Genomic DNA, 27,099 nt, shown 5'->3' with positions numbered 1-27,099 from the left:
ATAATAGCTTATAGCACAAAGCAAGGAAGTGCTAGGCAAGCAAGAAAGAATGGAAGAATGAAAATGAAGGACGAGTAGCGACACAGCCTTGAAATTCCTGCACTCGTTCCTTGTGACATCATCGATTTTTAGAGCATCTACTCAGCCATAGTTATAAAGATCCCACTGCACTTTAATAGTGAGCACAGACTCAACCTAGCAACTTTTCAGGAACATTTCCTGCAAAAAGGCATGCAAAGTGTGGAAAATATAACAAAATCTTCTATGCCATGCTGATGCTATTGGCAACACAGTTAATACAGGCAGGGAAATCTGAAATTTGCTGTCCTTGCAACTGTCCGTTATACTCCAAAATTCATAATTCAAGTGGGACAGAGGTCTGAAGCAACATAGGGACTTGAAGTTATCAACAGTGACTGAACAAACAAAGCCTCAGACAATGTTTCTACAAGGAGACTTGTCAGGGCAAGTCCTTTTCAGGGCCACAGTCTTTGTCAGCTGAGCTGGTGCACTCACAAAGACAAGCACCCTTGTCAAACATTTGCTCAAATGCGCCCCCGGCTGTTGAGCCATACATGGCATGCCAACTTACCGATTCAGTGATCCTTACGATTGCGGGTTCTGTCAGCCCAAAGAGGTCTTCTCCCGTGATGAAGTTGGAGAAGACCTTGATGGCCTGTGTCTCCCTGCGGAAGCTCTCGATGGGCTGGAGGACTTTCTGCCACACACCTGCACAATTTGTTGGGATAGGACAGGAATTGAATTTCCTTCTTGTCTACAGTGTTCCTTTTGAGGTGGAACAAAAATGAAAAGCTCAAAGTCAATTTGTTTTCTTTATCAAATCCAAAACAGTGCTTGTAAATCTCTGCCATAAATCCCAGTAACTTAAAGGTGCACGTCTTGAAAAACACTAATATTTATAGACATATAGTCTTTCAGTCTATCTGTTTTGCATTGTAAATCGCAACTCAATTTACAACACAAGTAACATTTAACCCTGCTGAGCTTCACAACAAACCAGTGACCGCTGCCACCCGTCGACGCATCCAGTGCCAGTCATGTGAAATACAGTACAGTGAAACCTCGTTAAACCGTAGTCGGCCGGAGCTCGGAAAAAGTACGTACTAAACGGTAGTACTGTTTAAGCGAAATAGCATGAGATCGCCCACTTACCTGTCGAAAACGGAACTCAGAGAGAGTGCGATGAAAGGGGAAAAAACATGCAGTATTTATTCACTTCGCGGGACGTAAGTGTTATTTTCATTTGATATCGAGGCGGCCTAGCACGACGACAGCGACCTCAAACTTACTGAAGCTGCGTGCCAGGTTCTCAGCCAGCCCCCCTCCTCTCGGCAAACACTCGCACGGCAGATTCCTCGTTGGCGTTACGTATTCTCCGTGCACGCGCGCAGTAGTGCTGCGTAAGTCCCGGAGCGCCTTTTTCATTGCCGGGTGCCGGAGTTCGGAAAACTTTTCGTTTGGAATAGTTACGTTATCGCGCCCCTGTTCTCCTTGCGACGATCGCATTCATGAGGCTGACGTAACGCGCAGCTTCTGCCACTGTCAAGCCTGAATAGCCCGTGCTGTCGCTTTCCGTGTCGTCCTCATCACTGTCGCTAGTTGACACTTCGGCAGGCAACGATGGTGAAAAGTCGAACCTCGTAGCCGACATATCTCTTCGCGGTCGCAGCAGCGCTGCCGAGCAACTTCGCATTCCAAATGCCACACACTGTAGTCAACAGCAGATCCATGTCGCGGGCCAGCGCCGACTTCTTCGTGTCACGTTCGGTAACACGGACGGTGTCTAATTTTTCTTCTATGCTGAGCACCCGGCGTCTTTTTTATCCTAGCTTCGGCATGACGCGAGTCCTCGCTTGCACGACGCCACAACGCTCTCTGGCACGGCGTCCATGCGGCCTCGAAATGATGTTGATGTTGATGCGGCTTCACGTGCAAACGCACAGGGCGCTTGGAGGCCGTTGTACCGATCTCTGAGGCTTGTTGTTCTGCCGGGCCGCCCGATGGAGACGACGCACCGCCGTGTTTGCGCGACGAAAAGTGGAAACGCTACGTTTTAACCGATGCGTACGCAATAAGCTGGTACGGTTTATGCGGATACAAAATACATTATGTTCAATGGCCGCTGAGTCGGGGAATTGACTTTACTACTTTTAAACCGAAACTACTGTTTAAGCGGGTACGGTTTAACGAGGTTTTACTGTATCTTGGAAAGTATCTTGGAAAGAGATAATCTGGGAATACAACCCAAGCTAGTCAACATGTTGCTACGCACATATACCCTTGCTTTTGCCCTAAATAGTTCGTGTCCACAATGTTCTAGCAATGCCCTTTCATGCTATTTGTTTTCATGCTTTTCACACTTCTTCAGTAATCATAGCGATGCTCCACCTGCGTTATCGACGGGATCAGCTGGCCATGAATGCTGCATAAGAGCAGAACATAACACGCACATAAAATACTGCAAACTGCAAATGCAGCCTTCCCAAACGTTGCTATTTCAGGTAATGCTGGCCTCTACAACTGACTGGCTTAGCTAGTCCTGCGGTTTGGGCGCGATCGTCAAGTACTATATCGTCTAGGTTTCGCTGGCTTCGGTTTCGAGGAGGCGCCGGTGACTTGGCCAACAACGCATCAAAACGAAAATATCGCTATTTCTGCTTGAGTCAGTGGCCAAATTAGCACACGACCATGCGGTCAAAATCCGAATTATCACACGACGTGCTGTTTGATGCCTGAAATTTCAGCTATCCTTATGGATTAAGTCTACGGGGCCTGTGGCCGTGCCCCGGAGCTGTCCAAATGATCAAGCATGTTCGAATTATTGATTTCGGAACAACAAGCATGACAGTTTATGCAATGTAATTACCGCTGGTATTCCGTGATATCGGTGTGATATCCAGTGCTAAATTCAAAAGTAAGAAGTAACCTAACGATAAGGGAGCCAAAATTATGACAACTAACCAGGCCTAAAAGTAGCCATAATGGCACAAGGTATCCAAGAGCTTCACAGCCCTGCTGTTCTCTTGAGGAACAAAATTTTTCTTGTGAAAACAAGCATTCAAGTTTTCGCATGAAGTTTTAATCTTCCGAGCCCCTACTAGTTTTGTCTTGGAATAACACCGCAGCCCCTGAACCTGAACAGCACACGTACCCTTGGGTGTGCGATGAGTGAGCACCTTCTCCTGGCCTTTGTACGACACCTTCACCTGGAACTGTGGCTGGCCATCTACGTCGTGAATGCTGCATGTGTAGCGGCTCCGTGCACCCAGCTTGTGCATGCTCCAATAGATGCGCACTACCTTGTACCCAACCTAGAAAAAAAGAGGGCACTATGGTAAAGGTTCAGCCCTTAACAGTGCTACGCCGCCATTTGTTATGGGGACCGCAAAAAAATTCATACTTTACTCGCCAAGCATGCGCACTGTAGTGAAAGTTAGAGGTCTTACCAGCGAACGAGGAACAAGAACTGGCTACGTGTTTCCAAGAAAGCCAAAAAGCTCCATGCGGCTAATCCATTCTTGGACCTTCCATTCAAACAGCTCATTCAAAAAAGTACTGCAACTGACCTAGTGCCAATTTTGCTAAAAGAACATCTCAAATCTGCTAACAATGCGATGTGAAGCATTTAAACACCAAATGCAATGAAATAGTGCGTCGAGCATCATTTAAATAGAATAGATATAGAGCAGCTTATGAGCAAACTATTTTGTGAGAAATACACTTGAAATTCGTTATAACAAAATGGGATAGAACGAAATAATGTATACTATAACAAAGTAAATGAAATTCCGATTGAAGTCCCCACAGAGATTTATGTACAGTTGAACCCGACTATATCGAATTCATTTACATCGAAATATTCTGTATACAGAACAATTTCTGAGCATGGTATAGTCACAACGAGTATATATAGCAAAAATTACTCTTACATCGAATAAAAATAGTAGTGGCTCCCGATATATTGAACGACAAGTGGCACAACAGTGCCTCTAGAATTTGGATTTCCCTCGCGGTGGCGAGGAAACCCGGCAACGCGGCTCCATCCATCCACTCTCCCTACTGCGACCGTGCTGCGTCGAGCGAGTCATTGACACCCCCTTGTAAAGATGATCCTGGCCCGCCCGCAGCGCTTGCTCAGACAGCCACTCAGAGGCTCTTGTGCCCGTCATGCAAGATGGCACAAGCGTCAGTTGTCTCGTGGCTTTTCTGGCTCATTGTGGTTGCGCCTTGTGGGCCTTCTCTTGCAGTGTTGCCGTGATGAAGCAGCAGAATTTGCTTTTCACCATGAAACTTGAAATCATAAATCGGGTCGAACGCGGTGAGAAGTCAGATGACCCCGCAGCGTGCAAGATTTCGAGGAGCACACTCAGCACGCTCTTGAAGAATAAGGGGGAGATTAGGGCTTGACAAACTCACCACCCGGTGCCCGTGGCACCCGACGTGTACACACAGCCGTGTACAAGTGCTTCATCTGAAATAGCTTCAGACATGCCGACTTCCGCGCGCCAGTGGTGACTGAAAATTCCGATGAGGCGACGAAGCCATTTCTGGTGTTGCCGAAGTTTGGAGCGAGCTGTCAGAATTTCCGAAAGTCATTGAGGGGTCAATGGTCGACGAGTTTGTGAGTGCAGATGAGGGTGTTGCGACCACGGGAGAGCCCAAAGACGAAGACTATTTTGCCGACATCGTACCAAGCACAAGTGAAAGTGGGCACAATGAGGAAAGCAACGACGGCCCTTTGCCCACATCTTCCGAGGTGATTGGTGCACTCGCACTAGTCTGGTGCTTCTGTGCGAATGTGGAAGGTTGCGGCCTCAGCTACTCCGACTCCTTAGACAATGTAGCGAAGTGCGTGCGTCGCAGGCAGCGAGATTGCCCAATCAGTAGAATATACAGGGCTATTGTGCAAAGCTAAGCTAGTTTCATCAATAAAGCGAGTTTATAAATGTTACATGCTTTTATGACATCCAATTCTTTAGCAGGCTTATATCGAATTATGCCCTATATCGAACTGATAGGTATTTTTTTTTTTTGCAAGTTCGATATAGCCGGGTTCGACTGTATTAAGAACCTTGTTTTAACGAAGTGAAATTGTCTTGCTAATGGATGTACCAAACTAGATTTTCATGGTTCCTTTGAGCTTGCCTTAAAGGGAGCCTACTGTAACTCAATTGGGTCAATTTTTGTCATAATCACAAATGTTGGCGCCAGAAAATTGTACATAACGGAAACGGAATCGTATCAACGAGGTTCTACTGTGCGAGTGGATGTGTTAGGAAGTTCACATTTTTTATATCGAAACTCGAAAAAAAAAGAAGACAGCACTACCATTTGCTGGGAGTAATGCATGACTCGGAACACGCAGCTCCTTGGCATGACCTTGAAACTTAGGCGCTGCCCACGGCTGCCCACGATGCGCCGAAAAATCTCAGAGTTGACATGCTGGAACAACTAGGTGGTATCCATGAACCGCCATGCGCACGCTTAGTCTGCTTAGGTGCTGTCTAAGGGCTACTAATGAGAAAGTTATTCAATCATGACCAATTTAGACAAAGTGAAATTCCATTGCAGTTGGCCTTTAAATGAAAAATCTGTGAAAAGTGCACTGCTGTTTGACACTTACACAAGCCAAACTAGAACTGCGCAGAAGGCAAGCGTCACTTACAGGGTATAGGCAATTCTGTGTATGGAAGTTCTGCAGCTGGTGCGGCAACAGCTGTCCGATGCTCAAGAAGATGAGGCTGCCCACTCGCAGGAGATTCTGCTCGCCCTTGTGAAACATGCTGCGATGCAGACAACACAGACTCGGTCAAAAGTCAAGCAGCCACCCGCAACTCACCACAGCACATTCTACAAAGCACTATGAAAAATCAGGTCCTGCGTCGAATGTCAGTTAGTAAACCAGAGGCCTTCCATGTTTCTGCACCGAAAGGGGTACTGTTGTGCCAGGTTTGATGGTCAAAGAGCAGTTTCGGGCAGGGCTATAAGGTTGCAGAGAGGCGGCAAGTTTTTCCAAACACACTCGCACATCTCCACCAAAGTCTCCCCTTTTTAGAATCACTCAAAAGTTGCACACTGAGCGGTGTGCACAACTAACAGCATCATAAAACAAGGTCCTATTTATAAAACCGGAAGCCAGCCGACAATATTTACATTGTTTCCAGTGTGCCCGATTACAACTGCAAGGGCCACCGAGCAGGAACTGACGTTATTAAACACCAGAGACTCCACAAAAAAAGCCAATCCCTCAAACCATTCTGCAACCATCGGTAGCAGTGTGAAATGCAAACAGAGATGGCGATTGTATGAATACTTAAAGGGACAAACCACCAATCTTGATGGTACCCGTTTCTTTAGCGCAGCAGAAAGCTTACTGGTCTGAGTGTCCAATTATGTAGTGGCAATGCAGGAAACGCCCTGGAACATTTTTTAGTAGAATTTTTATGTCTGCAACGTGGATGTAATCATGCTCAAGAAGCATGCTGGAAACAGTGATAGGTGAGCGTGATAAAGAATATACTGCAGGATTGGTGGGAAGCATACAACAAGTACGGCTCTAGCTTTAAGAAAGTAATACAGTAGAACCTTGTTGATACGATCCCACTATGTACGTTTTCCCAGCGCTAACATTCGCAATTGAGAACACAAAAAATGACCCAATAGAGTCAAGCTCGTTTTTTACCGTTTCATACGTTTCCAGAAAACACAATTTGTCGGTCGCAACATTCAGTATGTTGCCAAAGTGCGACTGTATGCAACGTTTTCCGGCTGTTAGAACCCACGTAAACAAGAAAATGCGCAAAGCGTGCGCAATTGACAACAGTATATAGCTACCTGCTGCAGCGGCTTCATTGCATTACTCGCCCGCCTGTCTCACCCATTCAGTTTCTCATTTCGGTAACCAGCAAATCACCTTCGGGGTCGTCACACACGGCATTCACACCTATCACCACCAATTCTTTGAGATAAGCATCTCTGACTCTGTTTCACAGCGCATGGTACTGTTCAAAGCGTAGCGCACGCTTTTAATATGCGATAACCGAAACACATCGCTGTTCCCTGCTGCAGACTGTGATCATATACGTTTTCCACCTGCTAGATCCCATACGAACAAGAAAAGGCGCGAGGCGCACGCGTGATTGAGAATAGTATGTAGTCGCCCATTTCACATGAAACCGACGGCACGCACAGTTTCTTATTCCAGTATCCGCAGACCTCCGCTCGGGTCATCACATGCTGCATTCACAGCTATCCCCACCAAATGTATTGCGATAAGCATCTTCACCTATCTGTTTTACTGTGCGCGGTGCCATTGGTAGTGTACTGTGCGCTTTTAGTAGGCAGCGATAATCCAAATGCGCCGCCGTTCCCTGCTGCAGGCTGTGCGATGTGGACATCACATTTCGCTTCGACGGCATCTGGCATCGCCCGCCTGTCCTCATTTTTTGGGGGTTACCCGTTGCCCTCTCAATACACCACGGAATAGGAAAACAACAAAACGCGTCTCGTGCTGCCAGAGCACCATCAGCTCAAGGCATGTTAGTGTTTTGTGCCGCAACGATCCACACAATGCTTTGCATTACGTAGATGTCAACAGTAGTGGAGTCTGTCAAATGTTTTAGTTCGTTCTATCTGATCATACGTTTTCCCGGTTAGTATGTTTTTTCTCGCGGTTTTTCACAAAAGGTATGAACGAGGTTCTAGTGTATTTTGTTTATCAAGCCAATGTTTCTGCGGTTGCTGTTTTATGAAGCGCTGAAATATTCTTATTAATAGGTGGCATTCGAATCTACGCCCCAACAACGGCTCCCCCCAAGTAACACAAACTAATCTCGAAGGCCATGCTTTTGCTGGCTGCATGCGCCAGGCTTTTCTTTAGTCAAGCCAATTAAGTAATAGGATATGCCAGCGGTGCTACTATTGCGGTGCTGGCACCCATTCAGGGCACAATTCGTTAATGGCATTTTGCACCTTACAGAGGCCACAGAACTCAGGGTACTAACTCGCAAACTTGCATGAGTACAACAGCCCTCATGTGTGCCGCGATGCATTGAATAGCTCTGCCTGCTCTACCACTCCACTCGTTACCATGAAGGCAGCGTTGCTTGTTAGTGTGCCACTTTTTTTTGCAATGCACTCCAATTTTAAGTAATACGTAAGGTTAACTTAATAAGAACCAACTTATGAAAAGCAATCTCATATACTACTACAGCTTATGTACCAAGACTTCACCATGAGGCTGTGCCACTTACTGGTTTTTAAGACTTTCTTTGCCAATTTGAAATTATAATTTCCATTTAAATAACGAACAGCATGCCGAATTTTATCACTATAAATAACAATCACTCTATTTCCATCAACGTCTCACAACATGTTCTGGCCTGTTGCGAGTGTCTTTAATACAAAGACAGTTAAAGAAAACAATAAGTATGACAGCGCAGCAAATTAGCTAGTCGGACACAACTCAAGTCTGCAGTGAAGCCCCACCCATGCCCTCATAACCACCAGCCACTGTTCCTCTGCGAGGCTGCAAATAGTTCGTACTTCAAACTTTCCTTGTTACCTAAATAAGGCGGTAAGCACAAAAATAAAATGATAAGCGCATAAGTTTGTACATTTCTGCTTGTCTGTTACAGTAGAACGGTGAAAGCCTAATTCTTAATTGAACTGAAACAAAACACTCGCGTCACTGCAACTATTTATTGGCAACTATTTATTGCAAAGTTTCCTTTCAGTTGGCAGTGAAGTTTGATCAGTAAAACTGGGTCAGCAGTGAAATGAACCGCACCGCAGACTTTTGAAGAGTGAAATGCTCAGACTCCATACACTTTGTCCATGTCTGTTGCACACCTCATCGCTTCCGCCAATGAAAAGACTCTTGAAAAACGACAAGTGCGTCACTACAGATGGGACAGGGAAGCAAGAACTTACCTTGCAACTTGCTTGTGCTCGTCGCGACTTATGTACACCCTGCGGAAAACGGCCACCGACTCAAGAACGTTCTCAAGGTTTGGGACACGAGGCGTGTGCTGAGGACAGAGGACGGTCTGCGGCAGAAACCAAAGGTCAATGTAAAACAGCACCAGAGAAGCACCACAGCACCAGAGAAGAAGCTAAAATACGACTCCAGCAAGAAAGCGTGCTAATCCATGCACAGTGAATGAATCGTGGAAGGCGAAATGACTGCCGCAAAACGGAGAAAATGTGCGCGCACCTTATCCTTGTAGAAGGAGCAACCATCTTGGGTGGCACAGGGGAAGTGATAGGCGGCGGGGCAGCGCATTCGGAAGCAGTGCAGTGAAGCACCCGTGCGATGGCACCGGCTGCAAGTGACCAGCAGTGCCCGGCGGCAGGCAGAGGCCACGTTCATCAGGGCCCCGTCACATGTCTCGTACACTTCTTGCGACCACAGGGCACAGTTTAGGTGCACCCACAGGTCTACATCCAGGTTCAGCAACCTGCAAGAAAGCACATGACACAATTGCAATGAAAGGGATGCTAAAGGCAAAAACAACGAGTCAAACAAGGACGACAGATAAGAGTCCTACAAGTCACTCAGCCTTTTTCTTGTAGTTAGTGTATTCACAAACAAACCTCAACTCACAGCTTTTTCCCCAACTCCACTAAACGTAAAACAGAGCCGCTGCTCGTTTAAGGCGATTATAGCCGATGAACAATGCTTCTCAGTGCTTCCAGAACTAAAATTTTATGGCATGAGACTCTCAGCATCTACTTGAAAGTACTAGAAAAGAGACATGTCATTCATTGCTGGGATCATCGAGGATGTCCAACATACTGACTTCCTGCCTGACTGAGCTCATGGTTGCTAACTGACTGAGCTCATGATTGCTAACAGCATCGAAAAACTTGAAAAACAAAAACAGATTTTTCTTTACTTGCTTCTTAATCATAATGTAGCCCTGGATCCCATGCTATGTCTTCCCACTTGGTAGAGCATCGCACACGAAATGCGAAGGTTGTGGGTTCGGTTCCCACCTGCGGCAAGTTGTTTTTTCATCCACTTTAATTTCCATTAATTTATCATTTCATTATTTCATTTATTAAGCACAAGTAATTTCCCCTATGTTGTCCTTGGTGTTAGTGTTTGTTGGCTTCTTATGATATTACTCTGCCAACAAAACATACATGACTCTCTCTCAAGGCACAGGAGGTGGCGCCGACCCCACAAACCCGAAGCCACACAAACACAAAAAAAGTTGCAGGAGGATGGTGCGCCCTCTCTATTGATAGCGTGCACATCCATATCTTGGAGGCTATAGAGCAGGCCACTGGAAGCCAAGCCTGGCCAGGCCAGCAGAAAATACAACATGTCGGTCTCCAAGATTGGGTAGCGCGGCTCAGAACGAGAGTTTTAGTGCGGAAAATCAAACTTTGGGGCACAAATTTGTCTGAAAAATCAGCCTCGAAAATGCATTAGCTCTATTGGAACCCTGACGGTGTATTCACGATGTCTGGAATATCCAGCAAGTCTGAATTTTAGGAGTCTGAAAAATCTGTTGGCTACTGTATTCTCAAAAGTGACTGCCCGAGAATGCTGCCCTTGCAGGATGTTACTAATTAATTAACTGAGCAATGAGACTAGGCAATTGATACCTGGCAGGGCCATTGGTCTCCCCGTCCCCGATGTCATGGCACAGGATGCACTGCCTCGTGTCTTGTACAGGATTCTCGGGCTTTAGGAATATGTCCTGAGCATCCAACAGCTGCAAGCAAAAGCCACATGTCACTGGTAAGAACTACACCCCAATTACTGGCAATTCAAGGGAAAAGGTTGCACAGCACAGCTCAGCATAGCACACAGCTCAGCAAAACAGATTGTAAAGTGACAGCAAATAACCCATGACGGCAGTTGAGTGAAGCAAACACCCTCACCTGACCAACTTCCTCTTCCGACGGAGGTTCATACTTCGTGACGCCTACCAAGTCGACAGACCACAGCCTCCACCGAACATCCTTCCACTTCTTGACCATAGGTTCCTATGTAAGAGATGAAACAAAAGAAGAGGTGAAAGATACATTGTTGTTAAATTGCCAGGAAGAAATTTCCTTCTAATTCATCTACACAACTGAAGAACACAAATGTGCAGGTATCAAGACACCACCAAATTCATCGGGCAGAACACTCCATTATATGCTGACACTCCATATCACACCATTACATTGTCATCATGAAGCGCTTGAAAAAAAGTCGGAACATGCTGGAAATCAAAGTTGGCACCATGGTTCATACAGAGCCTTCGACGCAATAGTCAAGGACAATTCAAGGATTTCCAGGCTGTCAAACGCATGGCGCTGATGCGGAGTTTGTTACTTTAAATGTTCACAAGGAAATCAAGGAGGGCATTTATTTTCAGGAAGTGTTAAGGGCCCTTGAACATCTTTTTTCAAATTCGAGCTTTCAAGGGTTTCAAGGTGTACGAACCCGGGTTTGCATTTTTCCCAGCACGAAAAATAGTAACTTATCAAGTGCTCCAGCAAAACAGAAACTTGAGCAAATTGGCAGAGGTTGACCATTTTAACTGTGTGCACACACACACACACACACACACACACACACACACACACACACACACACACGCGCGCGCGCGCACACACACACACACACAAACGGAGCATTGGAGCAGATGAAGATAGACGTTGTTGCTACACTTGAACCTTAATTTTTATTACAAAACTGTGATTTTAAATAAACAGGAGCGTGAGTACATGCAGTGCACACTAAATTAAAAAAGAGCACATCAACTTTCATAACAACCAGAATGTCAACAAATGTATGAGCGATGTCATTTGCAGTCGAGACATGGAATCTCAGCTGGGTCTAAGAGTACAGTGAGCTTGCCCACACATGTGTCCACACATGTGATTGGCCAATAAAACATGCCTCCACCACCTCCTTTCATTTGTGCCGCAATGTCGTTGAAAAGCAGCTTGCACCCTGACTGCTTACTCTGCTGTACCTGGTGGGAGCATGGAGGGCACAGAATGCCTATGCTCTCTTAGCTGCACATTCAAACAGCGACCCGTTTTGTGCTCACCTGTTCCTTGCTGATTGAATGACGCGCTACCCTTTTCCTGTGGGTGGAGTCCATGCTTGTTTCGCTGTCCTCCTCATCGGCGAGCAAGCGGCCCTCCGAGGTGTTGTCCTCGATGCTTGCCCGCGTCTCCTCCTGGGGTGTGACCCTCCCGTCCTCTTCCTGTTTGATGCAGGGCTCCTCGTCGTCCTCCATCTTGTTCATCAGTCGCTCCTTGCAACACTCGCCCCGAAAGCCACCGTGCTCGTCTTTGGCGGCATGGCACACCACAGTGGCCTCCTGATTAAGCCAGAGAAGCCAAGCAGGTCATGATTGCTATGGTAACTGACATGGTTGAATGACTGATCGAGTCTAAGCAACAGTGAAGCTAGACCTAACGTGCGGGGAGCGCCACAGTGAAGAACTGCAAGATAGTTTAGATCACGGAATTTCCTACGAAATTTGCTGGAGGGAATGCTGGCGCTAGCATCCACAAAAGCGGCAAGTTTGGCGGTTCAGCCAGCATGAGAACAATGGTTAGCACATTGATTTGTCTAAAATTCATCCTTATGGCTTTCAAGCAATCTTGTGACTTTGCAAATTTATTACTTGCAACCAAATAATGCATTATAAATGCAACAATTTGCTACAATTATGACTGCGCGCAGAGTTCTCTTGCCTTGCTATGCTTAGAAAATTGAAGCTTTCAAGCTTAGTGCTTGAAAAATGTAGAAATATAAAGCCTAATAAATAACCTCAAAAGAATGTTTGAAGTCACAAGCATGCAGGTTAGACAAATCCATGTACTGACCATCACTCCCACAGTATCTGAACTATGGTAGCACCAGAGTTCTCTCTAGTATTATTTGTAGCAAACTCCATGGTTTAGACTTCCGGTATTTCTCCAATGCATATGAAAATTAGCAGATAAGCATTCTTGCAAAATGCAACTGCGAGCTAGGATGCAATGATTCACATCAAACATGACATGCATTTCTGCGCAATGCCATTCATTTAGTGCGAGTGCAAGCGTCGTGCAGATTGGAGTTTGCGGCATTCCCAGCGCTGGCAGGAAATGAAGTGCAGGCCCTTTGCACAGGATATGCCAGGCCTATTTCGCGTGATCGTGGAACTGGCACTGGACTTGCATAAGCTAGTACACGCCCCTTGGGTTGCACTGGGCAGCCCTTGAAAAGGCCCTCCATCACAAATATTTCACTAACTATACTGCACAGCTGCGTGGAACAAACAGCTGTTAATTTCTCTATCAAAGCTGTTTGTCAGTTGTGCATGGTCACCCTAATGCACAGATTATACAAACATGCTAGCTTTTTACATGGCGCACAGTTAGCTGAATTTTTATTCTAACAAGCTAAAAAAAAAAATGAGCTTAGTGCTATCCCATGTTTTCACTAAGGTTTCACAACTAGATTGCTTTTTTGATTCACAACAATGAATAGAACACTTGAGATAATTGTGTGCCTGGGCTACAGTACCTCATTTTTCCTTGGGAAATTTAACTGAGTTAGCTTACGCAGTGGCTGGCAAATAGCTCAAAGCTTAAAACGTCTGCATGCATTTGCTCATTTAACTTACATTGTTTACATGGTAAACAGCGGTGGGGGGGGGGGGGGGGGAGGGCGTATTCTGTAAGAGTCCGCCTAGTAGACTGTCTATTTCAGTCGCTGCTGATTGGCTAGGGCCGCTCGTCTCCTCCTCTCTCGTACAGCTGCATTCAATCAGCAGCAGCCGAGATGGACAGTCCACAAGGCGGACTCTCACAGAATATCCCCCCAACTGAAAGCTTACACTTCAAGTGCATCACTTAAGTGACTGTTTAGCTGAGTCGACAGATAGCAAACTGCTCAAAGTTTACAACTTTACTCCCTACACCAGTTAGATGATTGCTTAGCTGGCGCAACAGATTGGTGAATAATTCGAAACTTACAACTCCTAAAAAATAAAATTATGGGGTTTCACGTGCCAAATCCATGATCTGATTACAAGGCAAGCCGTTGTGTGTAACTCTGGAAATCTGGACCACCTGGGGTTCTTTAACGTGCACCTAAATCTAAGTATATGGGTATTTTCACATTTCGCCCCCATCATAAGGTCGCCACCGTGGCCGGGATTCAATCCTGCGACCTCGTGCTTAGCAGCACAACACAAAGCTTACAGCTCCTGCCTATACGTCCTCACTTAAGTGATTCTTTAGCTTTTGCAAAATGTCAACTACGCAAAGCTTACATACCATTTAGGTCGTTGATTAGCTGATGAAACAGATGGCGAATACTTTAAAGCTTACAACTACCACCCGTATCCTTTAGGTGATTGTTTAGTTGATGCAACACGTGGTGAACAGCTTAAGCTTTACAACTCCTGCCTTTCTTTGAAGCAGTTCAACTGTTGTCAATGCAGACATGATTTCAGTCAGCAGACAAAAAGCAAGGCCAATAGACAAATTTCTAGGTTTATGAGACTGTTCTGATGGGCAAGCTGGTTCAGGAACACAAAACTACACCATGCAGCTGTGCGATACGTGAGATTCAGTTTTTCTGAACCATGCTAATTGTTTCTTATCTGCTCCAAGGTTAACTACAAAATGTGGAAGCATGCAGATGAAAAGTCTGGCACTGAAATCAGTTCATGGCATTCGCAACAGTAGCTGTCTATTGGTTGATTGGTACTGCCAAATGTGCTTGTCTGTCTAGAAGATGTGTCAATGATAGACAAAAACAATATAGTTATAATGTAGGCAAAAGTGCTGGTAATTAGCATTGTATTGCTGCCAGTGCTATGTACCCTTGCTTTTCATTAACATATGTTTGTTGCACCCAGCATCCGGGCACAACAACCAGGAAAATGCTAGAACCTTGCGAAACCGAAAGAAACACCATGCCAGCAGCATTAAAGCATTTATGAAGTTTTGAAAAGAATCACAGAAAAGCATTTAGTGATCTTTTTTTGGATTATGTGAACAAACAGGGTTTATATAGATAGAAACATAAATAGTACCACCGTGACCTCTCTATCGCACCAGAAAAAGCAATATCTTTTTTGACAAGTGTCACTGACAGGCAGCTAATGCACGTGCCCTTGGCCTTTGCAATGTAAAACACTACTAATATCTCTCTTTCTAGTCTATCTCTAGAACGTGCCAGGAACATGGTGTCATGAAGATACGGACGGCATTTGTGACATTTACAATGTTCAGCCAGATGACCCCCCCCACACTGTTATATTAGTCCGCGACATTGTAGCACTGTTTTTTCTTCAAGCAAGCATTCAGTTGCCAGTTTCCAGATCCTTCAGCAGTTTTTTTTTAATTTTAGAGGCCCATACTGAAAAAGATATAATAAAATAAAATGAAGAGACCACAAACAAGTTTGCCAAAGAATAAAGATACTAAATTTGTCAAAATAGCACACTTTGCACTTTTTATTGGTGCCCAGCAGCTCGAAAAGTATTTGCATGTTTCCCGAGTATCAGCTTTTTTTTTTTCATCTTTGTTAAGCAATCTGATAACCTATGTCTCTAAAATAAATTTATAAATGTACAAATCTATAAATCTGGCCATGGAACAAAAAGGTGGGTCATACTAAGCGCTGCAAAAAATTTGCCGATGCTTACAATACTCCCTAATGGAAATTTGAGTGCAGCTCTATATATGTTTTCATTTCGCGATATATTGGCTCGCGTGGGCAATCGGTCTCATGCAGCACCCAGAAAACGGAGCTTAGTATGGCGCCACTGCCTTGCTAATCGGGAGACTGTGCGAACCAGTGTGTCGGGGCCAGCCCGTGGGTGACGTGTGGGTGCGATTCACAGGTGCCACTGCCAAGAAACCTCCCAGACGATGCACGCTGCTCTGACACCATCTCACAGCCACCGTCGCCGCACTGCAATTTCCTTCTCATGCTTTCGCCATACCGTCGTCCACTTTCCGCCTCATGGTTCCGCTGCACCCTCCTCTCTGCTTTCCTTCTCGCACTTCTCTCTCGCCACTTTTTTCATCTCCCGCTGCACGACGCATTTGCTCTCACCTTCCGCTGTGCTTAGTCGCTCGGTTACGAAAGAAACGCCGATGGTCGCCGCAGGAGCTGGCGCCTAAGATCTGTGCTCTAAGAAATATTGCCATGACTTCCAGTTTATAAGTGCTACAGTTTCATCTATTTTATCCGACAAGTGAAAGCCAAAAACATCAGCACAGTTACTTATCTGACTACGGCACAGCTGCGTTTACATAAACATACAGGAATGCTCGAACTGTTTCCTGTGTTCATAGAACTGATCTACCACACAAAGCACCATCTGTGATTAGCTATCAACATGGTATTGCTATCACTTGTCATCAAAATACTATTGCTTGTCATTAAATTAAAAACAATTACATTTTTATAGGGCTTGCAAATATAAGATAATGTGTGCTATCACCACAATGAATGTACTACAGTCGATGCCGGATAAATCAAACCGAAGGTGTTGTGCATAATCTCAAGATGGATTGGCAGCTGTATGCTAAATCACTACCGTGTGCACAACACAGATGCTATACATAATGTCAAGATGGAGCAGCAACTGTATGCTAAATCACTGCTGTTTGCACGAACACAAATGCTATGTGTAATATCAAGATGGAGTTGTAGTTGTATGCTAATCTCTGCTGTTTGCACGCACACAGGTGCAATGTGTAATGTCAAAATGGACTGGTAGCTATATGCTAGGTCACTACTGGTTGCGCACACTCAGATGCTGTGTGTAATCTCAAGATGAAGCAGTAAGTGTATGTGCTAATGCAATGGTGCTTCCACACACACACCGATACTAAGAGTAATCATAAGATGGCTCTGCTACAGTATGTGAACGGAGTTCATCTGCTGCTCCCTCACACTATACGCTCGTGACCAGAGTGAAACTGACGCACTACCGACGCTCGGTATACAGTTAGAGTGACAGACAGCGTCCTGAAAACTGTCACTAAAAGGCCACATTGGCAGCACAACAAACAGAACACTAGCACACAGATTTCACTGATAAAAACTCACAAGCTCAACGCACAGTACTCACACCGCAAACTTCCATTCTACATCAACAAGGCACACTAATCAGAGTATAATGGCAAAGAAAATGGGCAGGTGCATGCTTTCGCCGCCAGCTTGCAAGCCTCGTGCACATCGAGAAGTGTTTGATGTTTTCGTCAGGCGTAAAAGAATGTAATGAAGGAATGAGAAGGCAAGCTGAAGGAAATACATAGAGAGAGAGAGAGAAGGGAGGGAAAGGCTGGGGAAAAGATGAGGGTGGCAGGAGGAAGGCAGTGGGCAAACAAAAGCGCACAGCTTTTCTCATTCCAGATATGATTGACGAACAAGTTGGCAAGCCAATCCGCAAACCAGGGTCAGCTCCATTGACCACGAATAGAAAAGAAGGTGAAAAAAAAGCATGAGCAGCGATATATGTTCCATAACATATAGCAAACCACAATAAAAAAAGAGAGAGAGAGAGAAAAAAGGTGCCAGGTAATCCGTGATAGTAGCCACACACAAATGGGAGGCAAGACAGTGGAAAGGCAAGTATTAGGTGAGAGGAAGAGAAGAGACATTTCTGTTTAGTCTTTTTTTAAGGGCTTTTATGATTTTATTTTTTTGCTCTAACCTTTCGCTGGGGAGCTGCAGCCGATGAAGGGGTTCGGTGCGCAAGGGCGAACTGCATGTAGCAATTGCTGGAGCAAAAATAAACTGCCTCTTCGTCCTTGAGGAAGAGCGGGGAAGCAGCCACGCAGCGGGACAAAAAGGAGGGCAAGGGGGAAAGAAACAGTGAGACCACAAGGGAAAAAAAATGAAATAAATAAAGAACAGAAAAAGAGATGTGAAGAGACATACAGCGGCACACAAATATGACACGCAATGAAAATGATTCATATATATATAATGTATATACATATGAACACAACCACGAGAGAGAGTGTGAGAGAAAGAGAGGGCAAGAGGCACTTGGTGCGTAATGTGGTGAAACATGAAGAGCACGTCACAAGATGAAGGAACAAAGATGGCTTCATTACAGAAAAGAAAGAAAAGGCAGAAGAAAGACGTGCTCAGTGCAGAGACGGCAAGGAACAACACTGCTTACTAGTAGTGTGACACAATATGAGAATGAAAAAAAAAAAGAAGGAACAACGTAAGAGAGCAGAGCTGCAGAGAGATGAGAGTATGCATCTACGCAGTTCAGTCGCTTGCACCAGAAACGGCACCAACAGAATATGCAAAAACAGGGTGCCCCTTGATAAGAGAAATAAAGAAGGGTGCAAGGTGTTGACTCGAGAAGTAAAGCACAGATGCAGGCTTCAAGACTTGCACAACACAACAACCACACAAACACAGCACTAATGATAGAGCACTCTGCATCTCCGCCCACAATCCCCTAATCTGCCCCAGTTCTTTTTTTTTTTTTGGCTGTTGTTACTTTTTGGTTGACATTGTTGCTTGTAAAGACTGCAGTAATAGTTTGCGACTTGTCATTCAACAATATGGTTAGCTTCGTGGCATCATGTTTGAAAGGAGAGCAATTAACTTTAATTTCTATCAGCATGCTGAGTAACAAGCAATTTGCCTGTCAGCAATCTGCATACTCCATGTAAAGCAAACTAAAAACCGACAAATAGGTGTATGATGAAAAAAAAAAAAGGCTATTTTCCCCTTAAAATTAAAGTAAGTGTTATTATGCCAGAACACAGTCCAATGTTGCCAAAGGCAAATATCAGCCAGTGAAAATGAAAACTCCACACATACAAAACGATCACACATTAGTAATGTCTACATTATGTTCATTTTTCAAAGGCTACTTTATGTGATGTGTGGTGCTATATGGCAATGTCCATACTACAAAGCTCCTCTTAACGGTGAAAATTGACCCAAATATATCATTTTCAGGTTTCTCATTTTCATTTTAAAAAATATGAATCACAGAATGCATTCCTCTTACTGCCCCCAAGAGCTCAAAGTGCCACAGGCACATCTGAAACAGCTCTGAAGGCCTGCCAGTATACTTACTGGTTGTGTTGGTGGTGCTCGTACTGTGACGGGAGATGGCTGGTGCACACGTGTACAATTAAGGAATTCATACTCTGCCTCTAGGCAGTTGCCCCTTTCTACTCTTGGTATGCTTCACAGCAATAAATAATGTATGCTTCACGCGTAACACTGATGTATTGCGACAAAGCTGACTTTTGGGAAACAGCATTATGCAACACTTGTAGTCTTTGCCTGCTTTTCGCACTTCGAAGCCATCGGCGAGAATTACAGAGGCAGAGTCAGTGCCATTACCAATAGCAGCGAATTCTTTCAATGAAAAACATGATGCCAAACAGCAGGAAGCTGTTTCGCTTACTAACTGAATCAAAAAGTGTATGGCGTCAGCGTGCATGAGCAAACACGTGCACATCACACTCGATGAGCACGGTCAGTTGCTGTAAAAATGCTGGTGTGAATAAGCATGTCAGCAGCAGCGAGCGAAGTGACCTTCGGGCGGTCTACCACTTCAACGCAAGAGCGGCGAACACAGGGCAAGCACACAGCGCGCACAAAGGTATGAGCCGTCTGCAGCAACGGTGGCTTGCAGATAATTTTTAATATACGGTGCGTGCGACCGCACATAGTACACACTTGTTGGCGGAGTCGAAGACGCCCCCAACTCGTTTCCTCGCTGCCTCCCCCTGCTTGCCTCCATATATGCAAGACTGAGCCACAATCACCAGTTTCTCTTTTGCCCGGTCGCGAAATGCACAGTTGCTGCCAGAGCACAATGCCACCCTCCCTCCCTCCCCTCCCGCCACGGCCTTTAGCGTGACAGAAAACGGTGCATTTGCTCCCTGCTTTCTTCGTTCGCCTGCGTCACATTGAGCTGCAGTTGTTGGTTTCCCTCACGTGCTTTCACTCGCACATACAGCATACGACGCAGCGATGGTGTTATCGCCCTTGGACTTTAACAGAACATCACAGCTACGAAGATGGCAAAAATGTGGTATGTCCATATATGATTGCTATCGCAATGAAAAGCATTTTATTCTCCTGTAGGCAGGATATTAAAGTTTTTCCAATCCAATCCAATCCTGTAGGCAGGAAATTGTCAAAGCGAATTGCTCAAAAGGCTCCACGCAGGTGAGTAATCTGGATGGGACTTTTCTCGCAGCCTCCGCTTCGCAGCTGCTTGAAAAGCTGCTGAGGACACTCTCTTTCTCTCCATACCAGCAGTGTGATGGCAGTCCTTTTCAGTGGCCCTCTGACTACATTTAGAGGTCTTTTCTAACTTCAGTTCTCTCTTTATGCTTGAGCTGGTCTCAAGGATGCCAAGGTTGAAGCTCATCACAGCCTCTGTAGCTGCTTCCTCAACTGCAAACACTGCTGCATTGTTGTCTTTAGGAGCAAGGCTCCAAATCACAGAGTGCAGTGCCTCACTTGCATTCTGCGTATGCCCTCGCCAACACCGTTGTAGCAGCTTCTTGTCAGCCGGACGCTCAACGACTGGACGCAGTGCACTGGTAGCCACTTCTTGCAGGTTGTACCTGCTTTATGGTGGGGGCTTATTCTTTGCCATGGCCGAGTTATACTTGCACTATAAGTTGGGACCGTGCAGGCAGAAGTTGTGATCAGGCCACTCATCCATCTATGTAATGCGACAGAATGTGGCCCATAGTGCACCATGCTTTTTGTCCCCATATACAGAAAAGGACCTGACTGAAATTCCATAATAGCTGGAGACTTTCATGATCAGGTCTCCCGTCAGCTGTTCTTTACCACTGATGCACTGTCCATGTTCATCAGACTTGTGCTTTAGCACAAAGTTACAAAGTGGTGTGCCCATGCCCTTCTGTATCTGATTTGTACATTCTTCTTTTTTAACTAGAATAAAGCCACAATCTTTAGCTTCATCAATGTAATTAAATGACCTGCTGTCCCCAGTGTCCCCAGTGATGGTGATATACCTGAGGCCGTCCAGTGGGAGCAAACGTTGAAACAATATTTCTGCTGCCTCAGCTGCCATTTGATCTGCCATTTTTTTTTTTCTTTTTCGCACGAATGTTTTATTTTCCATTCACCATAGCTTGGGTGGTCTGGTTGTGGTCCAAACTCACAACCGGGGCAGACATTGGAGAAGACCGCATAATCAAGTGCATACCCCAAAAACAGCTCAATCACAGTGGCCACCCCAAGGCGAGAAGAGTGGCCACTACTGGCCTGCCATGTGCCATAAAAATTTGTAAAGGTGTTCTACGGTAGCGGCGCACTTTTCCGAGTTCTTGGTGCACGCTCTGATTGCTGCTGGGTTTGGCTGGCTATTCAAGTAATTCTGGTATGTCTTGTCGTGCATACCTCGGTGCGAAACTCGAATTAGAGAAAAAATGTCATTTATGGCAGACTGCCCATTTCTCGTGCTCTGCACAACATGTGCTCCAAGAAGATTGATGATTTCAAATGGGTTGCAGTCCGCCGAGCCTGCAACTTGTCACAACCTCCAATGCCAATGAGATTCACGACAACTGCTGCATAGAACTTTCAGTTTCACGGCTATGCCATACTCACGCGTGTCCTTTTTAATAGTCAATGCTCCACAGCACACCCGGCAAGCAGCAACATCCAATAAGCTGTTCACGGAGTCAAGGTTTATATAACCGCATGCGTCGCGGGCAAACATGGGGGCGCTGCACTCACTTGCAACGCACTGTGTTTTTCTGTTAGTCGTTGAAATGGACGCGAGTTCCAAAATTCTTGCTGGGCTTGCAGCTCATGGACTGCACAGTCTGCACTCAACAAAGAAGTGGAATCGAACCTCACGCACGCAGTCCACACGGCTGGTCATCCTGCGAGGCCGCTACCGCAACTGCCGGGGCTACTTCCATGGCGCCCGCGACAGTAGCCGGCACGCATTCATCGATGTCGAGCTCTCTGCTGCTGTTCCGATGCTCACTACCATCTCCATCAATGGCAGCGACGCATCTTTTCGCTTCCGAAACAGTTTCGTCGCTTTTTTACAAACTTGTGCACAATGAAAAATTTTCAATAGGCGTTAGGCGTAATACTTGACACTGTTTGATGACAATCTATGACTAGATGGCGGCAGCCTTGTTTGTGCCAGAAGCCACCGAAACTGCTAACAGTCGTTTTATCACATTGTTTGTGGATCAATGAGATAACAATATTTCATTTTCTTTTTCTTGTTTGTCGGCCCATTCACAGCACAGATTTGTATGCTTGCATTTGGTGGGAAAGAAAGCCTGAAAGACACACTTTCGGAGGAGACCAATATGGCCGAGCTAAGCTTAATCTATTTTATAGCCTTTTTCGGGAATGAAACTCGCATGTTCGCATATTAAGTGTTACTATTTAGCAAAAGTATGCATTTTTCAGCTTTAAATGTTTGCACACATAACAACAAAATTAAACAATTAACTTTTTCACCATTTTTTTTTCGTCTTCAAGACCTGTGTTGTTGCCCCACTTGCATATTCAAATTACAGGGAATATGCAAAAATTTAAATAGACATAACTTCAAAAGGGCCACAGTGTTCCAGTAACCACAGTTCAAATAAACCAGAAGTTATAAATAAGCGGGTCAAATTAGAGATTTCAATGTACCAAACTGACTTGCGTGATAATTAGATACGATGACTGCCAACTGTGCTTGTCGCTATCATTGTCAGTTGAGTGCTCTTTTCTTTGGTGAGAACAAGTTCACCCACTATAGTATTAGATTCATTGTTCACTATTACTGGTAGTGTACTGTGCTTATTCACCACAGCAACAGTGACAATATGAACAGAATATCCTCTTACTTGCCACAAATAACAGAAAAGGAGAAGAGATAGCCTTGACAATAATGTTGGCCAAAACATCCAGGGCATACAATGTTACCAAATTATGAATAAAGATTGTAATATGGTCATATAAATGGTCCCTGCCATTCAATAAATTCTTGAATTCATCAAACGTGATAGATTTGTGAAATTTTATATTTAAGCTTAAGTTTAGGTTAATTTTTTAACATTATACTATAGTTGGCTGCACAGGATAGCTGCAACTCTTAAAGTCTACATGGGAAACGAATGCAAGAGATTGATCAAATGTCAAGTGCTAAGCCTACTAAACAAAGAGACTTTGTCATTTTTACAAGGCATTTTCAGAATGATTCTGTTGGACTGGGCTTCACAACTATGATGAAGCAGAGGTTATACTATTATATACTATACTAGTTAGGTTAAACATACTATTTCTTGCACAAAAACTAGTTAAAGGGACTCTGAAACGATTTTGGCGATTTTCTACGAACGTACTGAGTCGTTAGAGTCGGTCCTTCTGATCATTAATTGACACATCTAAGTGCTCTGCGTAAAGCGTGTAATTTATTATAAGGTTTTAAAAATGCACATCGCTGTCGATTGCAGCGCACTGCTCGGCGGAATTTTAAGCCGCCCCTACCCATATGATGCAAATAACCCATATGACGTCACATGGGCGAGCTATCTGATTGGCTGACCAGGGCGCGTGGTCGATAATTTTTCCAACTTTATGGTGAACAAATGATGCTCGTAATTGTTGGAATGTTAGTTACTTTGTTTTTGTAAAAAGAAAATAACTTAAAGAGAATACACAAGAATAGTTTTTCAGTACACTTGAGCACTTCCGGAACACAGCAAGTGTCTTCTGCTTGTGTTACAACGTGCGCAGTCTTTGACGAGAGCTCCGCCGTCAGTGTCGATCAGTCTTTTCGTGAGCATGATGAATCACCCTTGTTGTGTTGTGGGCTGCAGACATAGCGACTGGAAAGATGTGAAGTTGCGAAATCGTGTCTCTCTGCAAGGCAGCATACGAGCGAACTGGCTGCTGCGCATCGGACTGCGGCTCTCCGATAGGCGCCAGGATTTGCGCGTTTGTGGCCGTCACTTTACAGCGGAAGATTACTAACGCAATCGCGTTTCGCAAGTCCGGTATTAGGGCAAACACAAGCGCAAGGGGACAGGGTCTGGCCGCTTGACTGCGCCGGGATGAGCCATGAGATGAGCAGAAAGGTAAATGCGAATAGTCTGCACGGTGCAGCCACCTGGTGGCAAAGAGCTCAACCATACACAGTAGCAGCAACGAAGTGCATTCTTCTTTGCTGCTGGTGTGTATTTTTCGCAGGAGTGTAATCATCAACACGTTGTTCTTATAAATGTTTAGAATGTTTTACACTTGGTTAGAGCAATATTAGCGCTTCGTTTGACTGGTTAAGCGCTGCGCCAACAAGTGTCTGGACAGTGCAGACCGATCAGGCTGCTCACGTACGTCTACTCTGAAGTTCCTTCATCAGCTTGAGTTTATGCCTCCAGTCATTTGCCGAAATGACCAGCTTGCCTGTGGTTACCGGAATACCGGCCACCTTCGGCACTACGACAGAATGCTCGCAACGCACGCTGCTTCGATGGCTCTCGGTCGACGGCCAAGCGGCCAGCGGAGAGGTCTCGCGCGGGAGGAGGCGTGCTCCAACAACCGGAAGTGGACGATGTGACGTCGCATCGTGACGCAGGACCAGTGAAGGCGGAGCTTAGCGCCGCTCGCTCAGCGAGCGAGTTGAGGAGGAAAGGCATGGCTAGGGAGGAGGGTAACTTCTAATCGCTTGTAACTCCATTAATACGTAACGCTTCACTTAAATTGTGGTGCGAATGTTCTACTTAAGCTGTATCCTATGCACCTACAAAATTTGTCCGAACCGTTTCAGGGGCCCTTTAACACTTGTGTACTTGTCATTGACAGACCGCTCACTGTGTCAGACTTGTAGAGGTGAGCCGTAGTGAACGTAGTTATCGATACAAGAGAGATTTGTTTACGACATAGACTTTAATTGACGTTTTTCTTACACTACCTATTTAGAACTGAACAAAAATATTTCACACAAGATTTGATGAGAAAATTTAATTATTTGAATGCATCTAACAACTTCTGCTTCTCCTGCCACCACGAAATTATGAAAGCATTGTCATTTTCCAAGACGTTTTCAAATTTCAGTTAAGAACATGGGCTGCTGGGCCCCTGCAATGTCCTGTAACACCAAAAAAAAAATCTTGCTTTGTTCTCTGGTGCTAATTAGCACAGAAGTGATATACCGCCCCCCAAAAGATTATTTTCAATGGTTTCTTCATTAAACTCTAGACACAAGCCTATATCTCCTAAATTGCACACAGGCACACACATATTACCAGAAAGCACCACAACACCAACAGGACTCACTCACTAGCTCATGTACTTGTTCACTGTTACAGTGTGCCCAACACCCAAAGCAAACAAACGGCTCAACAATCTTCTCGTTAGCCTCATTTCACCTCAGCCACAAATGCAGTCGACTTTCATTACTTCGACCTCGATGGAACCTACGAAATTTATCAAATTATCTGCCTCCAAAACCCCCCACTGATATATGTGGCAGTATTTTTTGCAACTTTAACATGCCTCTGAATCAAACATGCCCACACTTTCTACCTGTCTAAAGTAGAAAACTAGCTTAGAAATGGCGTTATAGCTCTTAAACGAAGCATAAATTTAACGTGTACCCAATTTTTCAGTAAGAAAAATGGGCAAGGGTTGTCTAATGTGTTGCACAATAGTGGCTAGTTTCCTACAGTCAGCTCTGCCCCAATACATCCGAGCTATGATAAAGCATAAAAACGCCGCAAAGGTGGTTTTGGTATTGCATCTGAGTGCACCATGCAGGCAATTTTTGGCTTAATCTTCTTGAAAAAAAAAAAATCAGATGCTAGAATCGGCTAAATACCGTGACCAGACATTGGTGAGTTGCGTTTATTGCTTGAAGATTTTCCCAGGCCAGGCCGAAAATAGCCATTTTTGACGAGAGATGATGCGTGTTCAACACAATCGCTGGCCCCTAAGCTCTGTCGAGACAGATGCTACCCCTAGAGAGGTCAATATTGGGGGTCAGGTGTATTTGTGCTAGTTGGTCAAGCTTGAATTATCCGAAGCTCGAATTATCCTACGAAGGCCAACGATAGGATCGAAATACCGAAAGTTTAGCTCCATAGACCTGTACTGGCGGCAACTGGGACCTTCGGCCAAGACTGAATTAACCAAAAAGTCGAATTATTGGGAGCCAAAAGGAAGTCAACTGTACCCAGCTTAAAGAGCCTCTCACCAGGCCACATAGGAAATTTCGGTTATACGCTGAAAGTTGTTACGTGTCCCCTAGAGAGCGTTCTGCCGCAAAAAATTTTCGAATCGGTTCATTGATAGCCAAGACAGAAATATTGCAGTGCTGCAAACCCATGATTTTGGGAGGCGAGCATCACTGCCAAGCAAGACACTCTCTCTACTTGTCCTGTCTAGCCTCTGTAAGTGAAATTCCTTCCCTGCATTCTCCCATACCAAAGCTCAAGATATGCGTGACGCTGTGGGGATGCGCGACTCTCACGCGTCCCCTGATATGCTGTTTTCCCTGCATAGCTCCGGTCTCCTGTAATCCGGCTTCGCCGCGTGGCCTAGTGCCCGCGGCGGTCGGTGTAGCTGAAGCGCAGTACGAGAGATGGCGCGAGTGTTGCGCTGCTAACGCCGTCTCATGGCGGGGTTACTTGGGTGCGGAAAGGAGAAAGCGCTTCCTCTTTGGCTCGAGATCGACAAGCAGCGTGGACGTTCCACATGTGCGCCGATCCATGCTTCTGTGAGACCGTCTCGCGAGGGCTTGTTCGAACGCGCCACTGTTCACGTGACGGTACGCGCGAACGACCAGGCGTTAGGATACAGCATGGAGCAAACATATTCGCTCGCTATCTGGCCGCAGTGAGTCGGACTTCCGCAATTTGTTGCGCGCCCATCGGCATGTTTTGTGGATAGCAACTTGGCTAGCAGGCATTGATCTATGAAAGGTGCAATAAATGCCCTTGTGATTGTTTTCACTACTGTGGTGTCGTTCCTTTGTCCCAAGAGCACGAGTGAGAAGCCCACAACGCATACAACATGGGCCCCGCCTTCATTTTGTTTCTCCTCGCTTTATTGCGGCGCAGGGCACTTCC

General features: G+C 45.3%; 1 protein-coding gene across 9 annotated transcripts in view; it reads right to left on the bottom strand.

Annotated features, from left to right (window-relative positions):
* Positions 1-27,099, bottom strand: part of LOC139059125 (histone-lysine N-methyltransferase 2C-like) — a 243,738-nt gene that overhangs the window by 6,126 nt on the left and 210,513 nt on the right. For 8 of the 9 annotated variants that reach the window (XM_070537047.1, XM_070537053.1, XM_070537051.1 and 5 more), the window contains 9 exons: positions 17,706-17,801; positions 12,078-12,353; positions 10,915-11,019; positions 10,636-10,745; positions 9,236-9,479; positions 8,953-9,068; positions 5,687-5,804; positions 3,173-3,332; positions 593-729 (listed from right to left, as the gene is read on the bottom strand). In XM_070537047.1, the coding sequence (XP_070393148.1) occupies positions 593-729; positions 3,173-3,332; positions 5,687-5,804; positions 8,953-9,068; positions 9,236-9,479; positions 10,636-10,745; positions 10,915-11,019; positions 12,078-12,353; positions 17,706-17,801 (1,362 nt within the window). The remainder of the gene's footprint in view (positions 1-592; positions 730-3,172; positions 3,333-5,686; positions 5,805-8,952; positions 9,069-9,235; positions 9,480-10,635; positions 10,746-10,914; positions 11,020-12,077; positions 12,354-17,705; positions 17,802-27,099) is intronic. The other variant, XM_070537052.1, reaches the window with a different exon arrangement.

Source organism: Dermacentor albipictus, chromosome 4 (genome assembly GCF_038994185.2).
Source record: "Dermacentor albipictus isolate Rhodes 1998 colony chromosome 4, USDA_Dalb.pri_finalv2, whole genome shotgun sequence".
NCBI classification, from domain to species: domain Eukaryota; kingdom Metazoa; phylum Arthropoda; class Arachnida; order Ixodida; family Ixodidae; genus Dermacentor; species Dermacentor albipictus.
This window is presented reverse-complemented; position numbering and strand designations above follow the sequence as displayed.